At 38.4% G+C, this 12,901-nt stretch overlaps 1 protein-coding gene and 1 long non-coding RNA gene across 7 annotated transcripts; one reads left to right on the top strand and one right to left on the bottom strand.

Moving 5' to 3' along the window:
• Window positions 1–421: 421 nt before the first annotated feature.
• Window positions 422–9,315, bottom strand: LOC131309885 (ATP-dependent (S)-NAD(P)H-hydrate dehydratase). 6 transcript variants are annotated; one of them, XM_058336589.1, is made up of 11 exons: window positions 7,081–7,626; window positions 6,028–7,002; window positions 5,054–5,130; window positions 4,767–4,876; window positions 4,547–4,661; window positions 3,682–3,744; window positions 3,427–3,590; window positions 2,509–2,570; window positions 2,136–2,202; window positions 735–920; window positions 422–662 (listed from the first exon to the last, which is right to left on the bottom strand). In XM_058336589.1, the coding sequence occupies exons 1-11, from the start codon at window positions 7,289–7,291 to the stop codon at window positions 608–610; spliced, it is 2,085 nt and encodes a 694-aa protein (XP_058192572.1). In that variant the 5' UTR covers window positions 7,292–7,626; the 3' UTR covers window positions 422–607. The 6 variants fall into 6 exon arrangements, 5 of the variants coding, with proteins under 5 accessions (XP_058192572.1, XP_058192590.1, XP_058192563.1 ...); XM_058336607.1 differs by lacking the exons at window positions 6,028–7,002; window positions 7,081–7,626 and adding an exon at window positions 8,966–9,313; XM_058336580.1 differs by having other exon boundaries at window positions 6,028–7,627.
• A 350-nt stretch (window positions 9,316–9,665) lies between these two features.
• On the top strand, window positions 9,666–12,796 carry LOC131309913 (uncharacterized). Its single transcript, XR_009195041.1, has 2 exons — window positions 9,666–9,980; window positions 12,295–12,796. It is a non-coding gene; the product is annotated as an uncharacterized LOC131309913 (long non-coding RNA).
• Window positions 12,797–12,901: the final 105 nt, after the last annotated feature.

A 12,901-nucleotide genomic window follows, 5' to 3' on the forward strand; every position in this document is an offset into this window, starting at 1 on the left:
AACAGCAGCAAGGTTGTAACCAGGTAACCCACCGGGAGGGTTGGTGCAGTGAGAGCCATTATCGGGAGTTCGACTCTCAACTGCTTGTTACTATTAATTATTGTGTTGGGCCAGTCCATATTAGGTTTGTCCGGATTTTAATTGAGCCTCCTAGCCAGTGAATGGTGGGATTGCTTTCCTGAATCGGTCATTGAGCCGAATATTGAGTTGTCAAAAATGAGTGGTTTCCTACCCTTGTTTGACCTTTTCTGGAGTCCAGTGTTCCACTGTATTCATGAGTTATTAAGTGGTGTAAGGGTACCGTCATAAGGTGCCCCAACACTCTTAGCGAGGGATAAGGGTGCCGAGGCATCACGTGGCGGTGCCCCAAGACCATCAAATAAAGGGATTGAATATAACCTTTTTTTAAAAACGAAAACAATAGCAAAACCAACAAGTACCCTGCCTTGATACATCAAATCTCCCAATAACAAGCTACTAAAAGCAGTGTTTTCTCAGAAATACTTGTTACATGAAGATCATTTATCGTCTCATTTACACTAGGTGGGCAAGACTCCCATTTATAAGAAAAAACAAGACTTCATTGCCAACGGAGTAAACATTTAGCTCATTGATCCAGAAGTGAACGGTGGATACAACTCACTGGACAAATTTCCTCCAAACTGCAAAATAGAAAAAGGTAAGACTCCAGTTATTTTCACTTCTGACATATGCAAGGGTAATCAGGTGCATACCTTCTTCCCAAGCACTCGATTATATCACCGGTCAGCGTCGATCTTCTTTTATTCTCGAAGGCAAGCGATGCTGCTTTCCTCACTAAAGCAGACCCAGCAATGCACCCCAACACTGTAGGGTTCATGCCCAATTCCTCCTTAGCAGAAGAGATATATTGGCGGGCCCAAGAAACAAACACCGCAACACTGGCATCAACAGAAGAACATGAAGTTCCATATTGCGAAAAAAAAAGTGATCAGCCAACTGAATAAGCATCTTTTGACCTTTGAACTTATGATCTAATTTAGGTCCAAAGAAGTGATTTTCCTTTTTATCTTGCCCGCCGAGCAGTCACCCAAAACTAGGTCTAAACACCCGACAACTTGGAGAGGTCATAAAAGAGCAAGAATTACGTCCTAATTTCCAGATGTAGTGTGGAGAAATGCCAAAAATATAGGGCAAAATCCACTTTGACCCCTTGTGGTTATCACCATGTGCGGATACCCCCCTCATGGTTCAAAACTGAGCACATAACCTACCTGTGGTTTTGAAAATGTACGGATAGACCCCTACCATCATGTTTTCCATCTATATTAACGGACACAACATTAAAAGACCGATATACCCTCAGCATGTCCCTTGATTCTTCTTTTTTAAATCTAACAACACCATCTCCTATACCAAAAATTGAATCCAAACCGTTGATATTGTAAATTTTGACGAGTACTACATCTATGCCAAAATTCAAGTCAATCAAAAAATGAAAAGCCCATGGTCGAATCGATTTTGTTATAAAATTAAAATTTCAAATTTGAATTTTACTAAAATTAGATCACTGGGTTATTGATGCCTGATCGAGATAATTTTTTATAGAGATACTTTATTCTTTATTTAATACATTATGAACGACTCGGATTACATTTTAGAGGGGCGTGAGATACACCTCCGTTGAAAACATGACAGCAGAGGGTCTGTCCGCACATTTTCAAAATCACAGGTAGGTTATGTGTTCAGTTTTGAACCATGAGGGGAATATCCACACATGACGATAACCACATGGGGTGAAAGTGGACTTTGCCCAAAAATATATATCAAATGGAAAATTGGAAGTCAGGACCATGATGTTGCCATATGCAATAGAGGAAAAACGTTTTTCTTTTCTTTTCCTGGCCAGTGGCCAGCATTAAAGAAGAAGGTTGCCATATGAGTGGATCAAGAGAGAAAAATAATTGCTAGGATCTCCAAGGTAGAGAGAGAAGAGTGGACCTAAAATTCTAAAAAGACTTATGAAAGGGAATGGATGACATATCGCGAATAAAACTTTCTAGATTGATGGAGAATAAATAACATTGTGATTCGTTGAACAGTACACCTTTTCTCTCGGTACTTGGTTTACACGGAAAGTTTAAAAAATCACTTGCCTTCCAGAAAGTATATCGCCCTGGCCACCACATCGCCGAGGAGAACCATACATGCTCACTGACATAACTGCATGAAAGCACGGATTCAGATGCCATCTGAACATATTTCTAATATCAGAAACCTAAGAAGGGAAAGTTGCTATCATTCAGATGAAAAAGTGTTTCATCTGGCCGACGCTGAGAATTAGGGATACTTGTCAGACATCATGCCTGAACTCACTATATTATTGTGTAATACCCGCATAATGTTCACACAAAAATGCCAAAATTAAAAGAGAAACGAGGCTGCAATCATACTGTTTAGTTACAGTTGCAAAGGTAGAGAATGTTAAACTGCAGACAAGAAACGGTAATGTAATCAGCAGGTAGGTACCTTTATTACCATCACTGACGAGATCTGATTTTCCTTTCCGTAAAATCGTTACACCACCAATCCTGATCAAGAAATTATTCTTTCCATGGGTTGCACCAAAGCAAAATTAAATCATGAACTATAAGCAAACAACAACACAACATGGTGTGTCAAAGCTGTTCAAAGGCTGTGATAATAGAAGATGGTCAAATGGGCCTCAGTCAGAACAGCACAAGATTCACCAACGAAAAGCTCTTGATAATACAGAGAAGACAGTGAAGTGGGCCTTAGTCAGACCAGCAGCAGATCAACCACATAGCTCTGAGTGTGTGTGTGTGTCCAGTGTCCTGTTTACTACAAAGACGTATTAAAGTTGCATATTCACTACCCACGCTAATGCCATGACGCAAATTTTGTCAACTTGGTTTAACTTCTAGATATGAAATAACAAGCGGCACCCCATGCGACGCACATGTTCTGACGCATAGGAAGGGAGAGATGGAAGATTAAGGTGAACCACTAACAATAAATAAGGTAGATTTTTCTCTTTTTTTCAGAAAAGAGAAGATAGTAAAGCATTAGCAAAAAATGAGGTGGATTTTTCTTGTTTTTATAAAATTTACTTCAAAAAAAGGAGAGCTTTGCACATGTACTACACCTCTATAGTATCAATAATCGTATAACCACAAACACTTACATAAAAACTCATTCACATCAAGTGTGGGGTCCGCACTTCATGTGAGTGAGTTTGTGTGATTGCGTGTGTAAGTGTTTGTGGTAGTAACATTATTGCTATAGTATGGATAGATTGCCAATCCATATGCCACACAAATTAAGAATAGATGGCCTTCATAACATATGTACAAAAGATGAAAGAAATCTACTAAAGGATGCTTAACGAGTGATTAGACGAAAAACCTAGAAGAGAAAAGAATTTACCGTTTGGCAAGAGAGAGTAGTTGTCCAGGAGCATCTTGATCATTTACTTCACAATTTAGTACACTTTGAACAAGGCGCTTGTATTCATTTATATTAGGGGTTAGGATAGCCAACGGGTAGCCACTGACCAGATCAAGATTGTTTGTGACAAGAAAAAGCCCATCCTGGTAATTCAAAAGAGTGCCATAGGGAGGAGTGAGAATGATCAATTATGCTAAAAGAAAATGAATTGTGTCTCTAATTTCTACCGCATACCGCGTCTATGACAATTGGGATGCTTGAGTGCCGTGCTTGCTTTATGATGTTACTAACACAGTCCTGACAATATGAACGTTGTAGAACTTCTTCAGAAAGGATTTGCTTAACATGATAAACAGGAATATAGCAAGAAACCTTACGGAGGCATATAGCAAGAAGGAAAATGTTCAGAAAATGAGATGTAAAAATTTATCCGGGCAAAACCACAAGGATTACACGTTCTCAACCAAAAGAAGAAAGGGTTAAGTAAATTCTAACGATTCCCAAAGAACATTAATAGTAGTCTCAAAATGCAGGTTAGAACCACAAATCATAAGGATTCAGGAGATGTTCTTTCCACTGGAGACCAATAAGATCGAGCAAATAATTTGTTTCTTGGACAAAAACTATTATATGTTTTCACGTACATATAAAGGTTCATACGGATTTCGCCTACTGGAATATTATAGATCACTTACAAGTTACACCTGACATCAACAATATTGTCAGGAGAATTCATCACTTCTAAGATTGATACTAGAAACTAAAGTTTGATTATTTGCATGTTCACACACTTGAATTCGTGCACGTATGTGCACATCAGAGACCGAATACTGTTGTTTAACAACTTATGACGAATGATACACCATGAGGCATAGAAACACATTGTAAAAACCTATGCGTAGTTGCCTTAAAGATCATATCATCACACAACTTTTCAGTGAAAAAATCAGTAAACTAGACTGTAACTTCATTGTCAACTTTACACAGGAAGATACAAACGAATAGCCTTTAATTTCAAGCAAACAACCATATCACTTAAAAGCTATGACCTATGTTCACCACAAATTTCAAGATAGAAAAGTGGCCAGAAAAAGCACACCAGAAGAAACGGGTCCCTTCCAAGTCCCGGACCAACAACAAGGCAATCAAATCTTTCCATCCACTTCTCAACCTCAGCAAGAACTCTTTCTGAGATTGATTTTTTGTCCTCGTCCCTGAAACAATCTTCCTAAAAAATCAGCCCCTCCACAACAATTAGGCATAAACTGTAAACATTAAATATAGATATTCTAATGTACTTTATCAGATTGAAATTCCACCTGACACTGTAGGATTCTTCCAGCACAGGGTGCACGATTAACTCAGGGCTGTAGCCTTTTATAATTGGAGCTGCATCTTTAGTGCAAAAAACATGAGATAAATCTGCACCCTGTGGGGAAAAAGAAGTGCATTCAAACTGGTCAGTCAAAAATCTGCTATAACAAAAGGGTTTTGTTTTTATTTTGAAAAAGGAAAATCAAGTAACATTGAGGTTTATGAAAAATAACCGCAACACATTAATAAGAAATAAACTTTGCACAAAAGAGGTGAGAATGAGAGGACTAACAATTTTTAAAGCTGATATGGCAGAAAAGTATGGGGCACCTGTGTATTCGCGACACCCTCCTATGACAGCTATCTTACCTGACTTGACAAACAATGGGAACATTGAATTAATAAGATTAAAAATCGTAAAGTTAACATAGCTAGAGAAGAAACAAAAACATGTTGAGGCAAAATATACAAAAACAGTAGTTAAGATTTCAAAGACAGAAAAAGTTTAACCACACATGTATGACACAAAATCCTAAATTCATGATAGGGACTGTAGACGTAATCAATGAGCAGTTGGTTTTACGACTTCAAAGAACAGAGAGAGAGAGAGAGAGAGAGAGAGAGAGAGAGAGAGAGAGAGAGCATGTCAAGAGTCTGTCCATTCACCAAGTACAAAGAAAATTGCTCGCACTTTGAACAAGTTATTTGACAAGCTCTTTTTGTTGCCAATAAAAAAAAATGGTTGCACGAAGCTAACACAATGCTCAGTTATCCAGAAAAACAAGTCAACTGATGAATCAGATAGACACTGATGTTCTAATTAGCATACAATATATAAGCATCTGAGAAATTTTTGTGACTGAATGTCATCAAGGCGAGGCATATGACGTGCACCAAAGTTGTTTACCCTCCATTTGTTTCAACAGAAAAAAAAAAAAAAAGTTTCCAGAAAGATTTACAACAATAATAATATATTCAACCCATCTGTCTTGACAGATTTTAATTCACAACACATACATATAAAGACATAAATGACGTATCTCCATACAGTCCTACTTCAAACTCAATATACATAAATGCAAGAACAACCATATTCATATATCCTAGAAAACACATACGGTAACTGCGCATATAAATTCTTAATTTTTTTCCTGTCACCGACTAAATTTACAAGAAGGATCATCACAAATGATGCCATAGAAGGAGAAATGCAAGAGTCATATGTGATGACATTTAGAAAGTTGACAATTACTTGACAAAGATTACCAGTGTGGCCCTTGTACCGAGTTGGGTCAAGAGGTCGAGTGATTGACCTTAAATTCCCCAAATCGTCATCCTCTAAACCTGACCCACTAATCATAGATTGCATTCTCAACTGATGATGGGTTTGATTGTGGTAGTAACCACCTAAAGCCCTAATCAAGAACTGTTGCCTTCTCGCAATTGCAGAGGAATTCAACATACAACTGTTGTCTTGCATGGCTTTGTCACCCGCATCACCCAAACGCATGTGCCAAAGACTGGTAGTATCAAGTGTATCCTTCCCCACATTGCTACTAGCCGTGGCTGCTCCACCCACAATTGTACTCCCCTGTAGAAAATACAAGTTGTTCTGCCAAGTGCCCTTCATCACAAGCCTCGCACCATTACCAACCTTTAGAATTCCACCTTCGAGAGTGATACGATAACCTTTGGAGTCTAAAGTACCAAGTGAGATGAGATTCTTCTTCAAGTCCGGAACATACCAAACTTCTGTCAAAACACGAATGGATCCATCATGCAACTTTAGTCTAATTTTACCCACCCCATGTGTCTTACAAGCATGATCATTACCCATAAAAACAGCTCCACCATCGATTATATCCATTCTAGAGAACCAATCCTTATTCGAACACATATGATAGGTACAACCAGAATCCATAATCCACTGAACAGCTTGACAAACCAATGACAAACCCAACAAAGCTTGATTAGAATCTTCATCATCCAAGTGTGCCAAATTAGCCTGGGAATTATTGGTGTCCCTATTATGCTTCTGCAACGTCAGACAGTACTTTTTCCGATGCCCCTTTTTGTGACAATATGCACATTCATCCCTAGCAATTTTATCGGACGATAAGGCCCTTCTCGACCTAGAGTGAGAACAACCCATGTTACTGCCTTTGTTACTTGATTTCTTACTCTCCGGTGTGCCTCTAACTGTCAAGGCTTCACTGGATGAGCCCCTATGGGTCTGCTTATCTTTATTACAGTATTCATTGTTAACCATGCCTCTAACTGTCAATGCTTCACTGGATGAGCCCCTATGGGTCTGCTTACCTTTCTTACGGTATTCATTGTTAACCAGAGCATTAGAGACATCATCAAACCTAATTTCATCCTTCTCATACAACAATGTCGTAATTAAATGATCATAAGCATTGGGCAAGGAATTCAACAAAAGTAGGACTTTATCCTCATCAAGAATTTCTACTTCCAATTTTTGAAGGTCGGCAAGTATCTTGTTATAGTCATTCAGATGCTCAATCATAGAAACACCTAAGCGATACTGGAAACAGAAGATCTTCTTCTAGTAAAGACGATTCCCTACATTCTTGGTCATAAAATTATCCTCGAGCTTCTTCCAAAGATCCTTCGCTTTCGTCTCCTGCATAACAAAGTATTTCTGATCCCTAGCAAGACACAACCTGATTGTTCCGCAAGCCTGCCGATTAATCAGATCCCATTTCTTCTCAGTCCAATCATCAGGTCGGTCTTCCAAAGCAATGTCCAACTCCTATTGAATCAAGACATCCATCACTTCGCACTGACACACACCTAAGTTATTTGTGCCATCAAACTTTTCCACATTAAAAACCACAGATTTTGAAGCCATGTGTCTAGGAGTCAACTCAGATTTGGAGGATGACTCTGTTATAGACAATTTGGTGAATTCCTTTCTTGAAGAAATAGATTTCTCTCAAGAACAACAAAAAATAATGCCAAGAACAGCATCCTAAATCTGAACTTGAGGCTCTGATACTAATTTGTTGTGCGGAAGCGACAACCAAATACCAAAAGAAACGCGATGTATGTGTTGGAAACAAAAAACTCTATCAAATCATGCAGTAAAGTATAGAGAGAAAAGCAAGCACTTAAGAGAGAGAAGAGATTTATGTGCTTCGGCTTATTGGGATGTAAACCTACTCCACGGATAGTAAACGATCAAAGGGCTTCACTTAGCAAATAATCAAATGCTCCAAAGAGCTACTCCCTCCATCCCACTTTGTTGTGCCTATTTCCTTTTTTAGACATCTCAAAAAATTGTCTATATCTCTTAATTTATAACATTTTATATATTCAATATGGATCTCGTTTGATAGATCTCAATTAATTCTTTTAAACAAAGTTTTTGAAATCATAAAAAATATTATAGATGGTGAGATATAGACAATTTTTTGTGAGGTGTAAAAAAGAAAACATGCAAAACAAAGTGGGACGGAGGGACTACAAATTTGCATCTCACCAAGCTCTCTCCAATACTCTATGCAAAACCAGATGTATTTGCTTCCCAATACATAAAGAAACCCTAAAAAACGTATTTATCTAATACTTTGTCGAGAGTCCGGATAGACGTGGCCACAATCGGACGAAAAAGCAGGGAGTTTGGATTCTGAATGCGGAGTGGATAGTACAGCCGGTCAAATCAAGCCAAAAAAACTCCAAATGGTATCAAGGTGGACACGAAAGTGCATCAAAGTTGCTTTGTATCAACTGAAAGAATAGTTTTCCGAGATTACCGAGAACAATACACCAAACCTTTCTGTCTTGACAGATTAAATGGCTGCATATCACATACATACATCCACAGATACGCATACCCATAATGACATAAATGATAGTATTTCTCCATACATACAACCACTCCTACTTCCAAACTCAGTACATAGATATGCAAATGCGAGCATACACAATAACACACCTAAATTCACAATCTTTCACTGTAGTTGACTAAATTGACGAAAAGGGTTATCACAAATGGTACTACACATTCAAAAATGCAGATTAAAGTAGACAGTTACACACTTAAATTCCTAATCTTACACTGTAGTTGACTAAATTGACAATGAGGGTCATCTCAAATAGCTCTATACATACAGAAATCCAGCTTAAAAAGTGTAATGAAATTCACAAGAGTTGAAAATTGTTTGGAAAAAGAGATTACCAGCTTGGCCTTTATACCGAGTTGGGTCGACAGGAGGAGTGATTAGCCTCAAAATCCCACAAGCATCAGCGTCTAAACCTTTTCTTTGTTGAACTGCATCAACCCCTAAACCTGACCCTCCATACATAGATTGCATTCTGAAATGGTGATGGGTTTGATGGCTGCAGCAACCGCCTAGAGCCCTGATCAAGAACTGTTGCCTTCTGATAATTGCAGAAGAATTCAACATACAACTACTCGGAATTGATTGCTGCAAACAATGGATACGCATATATTTGTGCCAGTTTTGACTGTCATGCGGCAAGATTCTAACTAGGCTCTGTTTGGCGCTTCTAAATTAGGGGGACAAGAAAAGGCAAGGAAATAACTAAACAAAGAAAATAAACTCTGCGAATGAAAAAAAGAAATAAAATTTGGCCATTTTCCTACGAAAATCCATTGTCTTTAGTAAATTTTTTCGATATTTTTACATTTTATAATTTTTTGTGTAGTTTTTATCGTAATTTTTTAGGGATTAATTATTTATCTTAACCAGAGAACTCGGAAAAATACAAATGACTATTCTTGTTGTTGAGATAGATGATTAATCAAAATATATTATGTGATTTGACAAAAAACTTTAAAAAAAAAGAAGACAAAAATTGGTTGTTTTGGACATATTTCAGTTGACTTCGGACTTAAAATAATAGAGGTAGGCCGGGCCCAATCAAGCCAAAGAAGTCCAAAAGTCCCAATTTAAGAACTCAACGAGGCCGCAAACTTTAATACAGTGGCCGCAAGGTTTAATACCTTTGACACAAACTTTAGTACGTTGGCCGCAAACTTTTACACATTGGTCGTGAACTTTTGTACTTTGGCCGCGGTTTACGCGCCCTAATATAAAGCCATAGATACAAGACGTCTTGTCTCTCTCCTTCAACCTTCCCTATTTCGACCCGTCTCTCTCTCTCTCTCTCTCTCTCTCTCTCTCTCTCTCATCCGTGTGGAAGAGTGTATGTTTCACTAGACTAACCAGGTATGACACTTTAGTTGAGCTCGGCAAATCTTGATTTTCTTGGGTTCTTGGTTGGAATATTGAGAAAATGTCAAAACTGAAAGAATTCCTCACCTCTGTTGATCAGATTTTTTTTCACCAAAAACAAAGCATACGCTAGTTTCTTTCTCTGTTCTTCATATTTGATAAGAACCTGATTGTGGGAAAGTCCCTATTTTCTGTGATATCTTTTTCCCATTGCATGTCCACCATAATATTGTTCTAACTCTTGATTATGTGCTCTCTCTATTTCCCATTACAGACTTGTCAATGTGAATGTCCACTGACATCTCATACATGTCAATTTCTGGAATATGTGTGTCAGCTTAAATACTGTATCAGTGTAGAAGTAAAAGTGAATGTCATGTTCATTAGGGCTCTGTTTGGATAGAAAAGAATTTCAGTATAGGGGATTTAGGGCTGAATGACACTGGTGATATAAGAGGTTTAGCTGTCTGGCTTGTGAAACTAGAGGGAATATGGATTATAGGAAGTAGTCTAGTAGAGATGTACTTTATTTGGATCCTGAATAAATGTAAGTTTAACCATTCCAATAATCAATTTGAAGTCACTCCTGTAAAACAGTCATTTCGTATGCAATTGGTCTACAAACACGCGAAAAATGCACACACGCACACTTGCACACATGCTCACAATCGCTTGGGGGCCGACACAAGTGTGTGTGTGTGTGTCATTGTGTGTGCGTTTGTGTATGGCACTAGCATTATTGTGTCATATATAAAGCTCCCAAACTCATTAGTGAATTCCATATGTGAACAATCTAACCTAGGTTTGAGCGATTCTTGTTTGGATAATGAAGCTTTCGTTTGAATACACATCTAAAGGAGCCTTACTGCTTAAAAATCAACTTAAATCACATTATACCTGATGGGGCTGGAAAATGGACAGTCACTGTGAGATTACCTGCGTGATGTGCAAGACAAGTCCTTGAAACAGGGCCACGGAGGTGGTGCCGGCCCTATGTAACTTCTTGAGATCACATGTGGTGTATTCCTAACTGATATCTTGAGCCTGTTAAATAAAAAAAAATGATATATTGAAAGCCCAAGATCATTCCGTTATACTCATCATGGGATAGAATAGGTAGACACAAGTCAAGGGATTTGAATCTCATGAATTGGTTCACTGTTACATGCAAAGCATGCTGAATTCATACACCTTTAGACTGTCTTTCTAACTTTGTCGTTGGGGAGGCCTTGGCTGGCACCACCCCAGTGTCAAGGATGTCGAGGACTTGTCTTGCAGGTTGCGCAGGCTATCCCAAACCTGTTATTCACTTGTTAGGGTCAATTACAAAAGTTTCCTCCAGCAAGTCTAGAGCTTTAGAAGACAAATTGGGCAATCAAGCCCAAGAAGTCCAAAATGCCCAACTTAAAAACCCAAGTGGCCACAAACTTTAATACAATGGCCGCAAGGTTTAATATGGTGGCCACAAAGTTTAATTCAATGGCGCATGGTTTAGAAAGTCCCCTTCAAATAAAAAGGGTTTAGAAAGTCATACTTCACTTGTCTTGCAGAGCGACACTCCATTTTCCGCTGTATCAATGTCCATAATGTTTCTTCTTATTTTTTTCCAAATGTACATTTAATTAATTTCTGAGTGTAAATGAATCTTTCCGCTCTTAAAAGTAAAAGTAAAAGTAAAACCACATCGTGCCTGTTATGCACTTATTGGGGTCAATCACAAAATATTCCTCCAGCAAGCCTAGAGCTTTAGGAGACAAATTGGGCAATCTAGCAGAGAATTGTTACCTTGGGCATTGTGGCAGCTGTCTAAGATGGTTGGCAGCTGGCTTATTAAGCTAGTTGGCACATGGCAAGATTAGTTGATGAACTCGAACAAATAAGCAGGTTCCATCATGGGCAGCCAGAAGTTGTGTTTTGATTCAAATTTGTTCATAACACTACTAGATTGAACTCTTGTCCTTGTCATGTGTACTTATTGAACTCAAAGCTAACTACAGAGCAGCCCATTGAAATGATACTATATTCAACACATGTTTTTGAACCGCAAATTCAATTCCTGTTATCTTTTCAAGTCATGCTTTCTTCAATGTCTATCTGAGTAATTGCACAGGAACTCACGATTTCAAGGATGAAACCGTGTCTTTAACTTACAATTGTTAGATCTCTCAGTTTTTGCATGTAAGTTGAAAGCTGCTTGTGCTTGGTAAAAGAGTTTTAAAATGGTATGGGTTTGGTTTAGAACTTGTAAAATGATATGCTAATGGGAAGACAAAGCCCTCTAATACAACTCCATCTCAAGATCTTACAGGAATCAGGCAATAGACAGTAGTGAAGTAAGAGAGAAGAAAGTCGAACTTGGAAGAAGAAGATGAGAGAGATACCGAAGGTGAATGCGATGAGGTCAGGGGTAGTAGTGGTTGGAGCCTTGGCCTTCGGGTACTTGACCCTGCAACTCGGTTTCAGGCCTTACCTCGAGAGAGCTCAAGAAACTCTGGACAAGTCTGCCCACCCAAGTGATGAGTCCTTCGACAATGCCCAAAGAATCTCTGAGTATTCTCATATCCAAGTAAAAGATAACTAATACATCCTCCCTTCAGCCATCTCTGTGCTACATGGGTTTTAGCTGTTTGCATCTCTTACATTGCTTGTATTTCTGCTTGTTCCTGACTCTCTTCAAATTCTATGATAATTGGTGCAGATTTCACTTGGACTAGGTTTTTTTCTTTTATTTTGTGTAGTCAGTTTTTGATTCCCTAGTGTAATCTGCACTATATCAATTGGAACTTGTTAATATTGGACCATTGGTTGCAGACATGAGCCTTACACTCATTAGTTTCTCCACCCATACTAAAGATTATTTAATGTGCTGATTCGAAAGAAGATCTGAATCACCTGAGTTAGAAAGGAGCCTAGAT

The sequence above is a fragment of the Rhododendron vialii genome, chromosome 2a (assembly GCF_030253575.1).
Source record: "Rhododendron vialii isolate Sample 1 chromosome 2a, ASM3025357v1".
Taxonomy (NCBI): domain Eukaryota; kingdom Viridiplantae; phylum Streptophyta; class Magnoliopsida; order Ericales; family Ericaceae; genus Rhododendron; species Rhododendron vialii.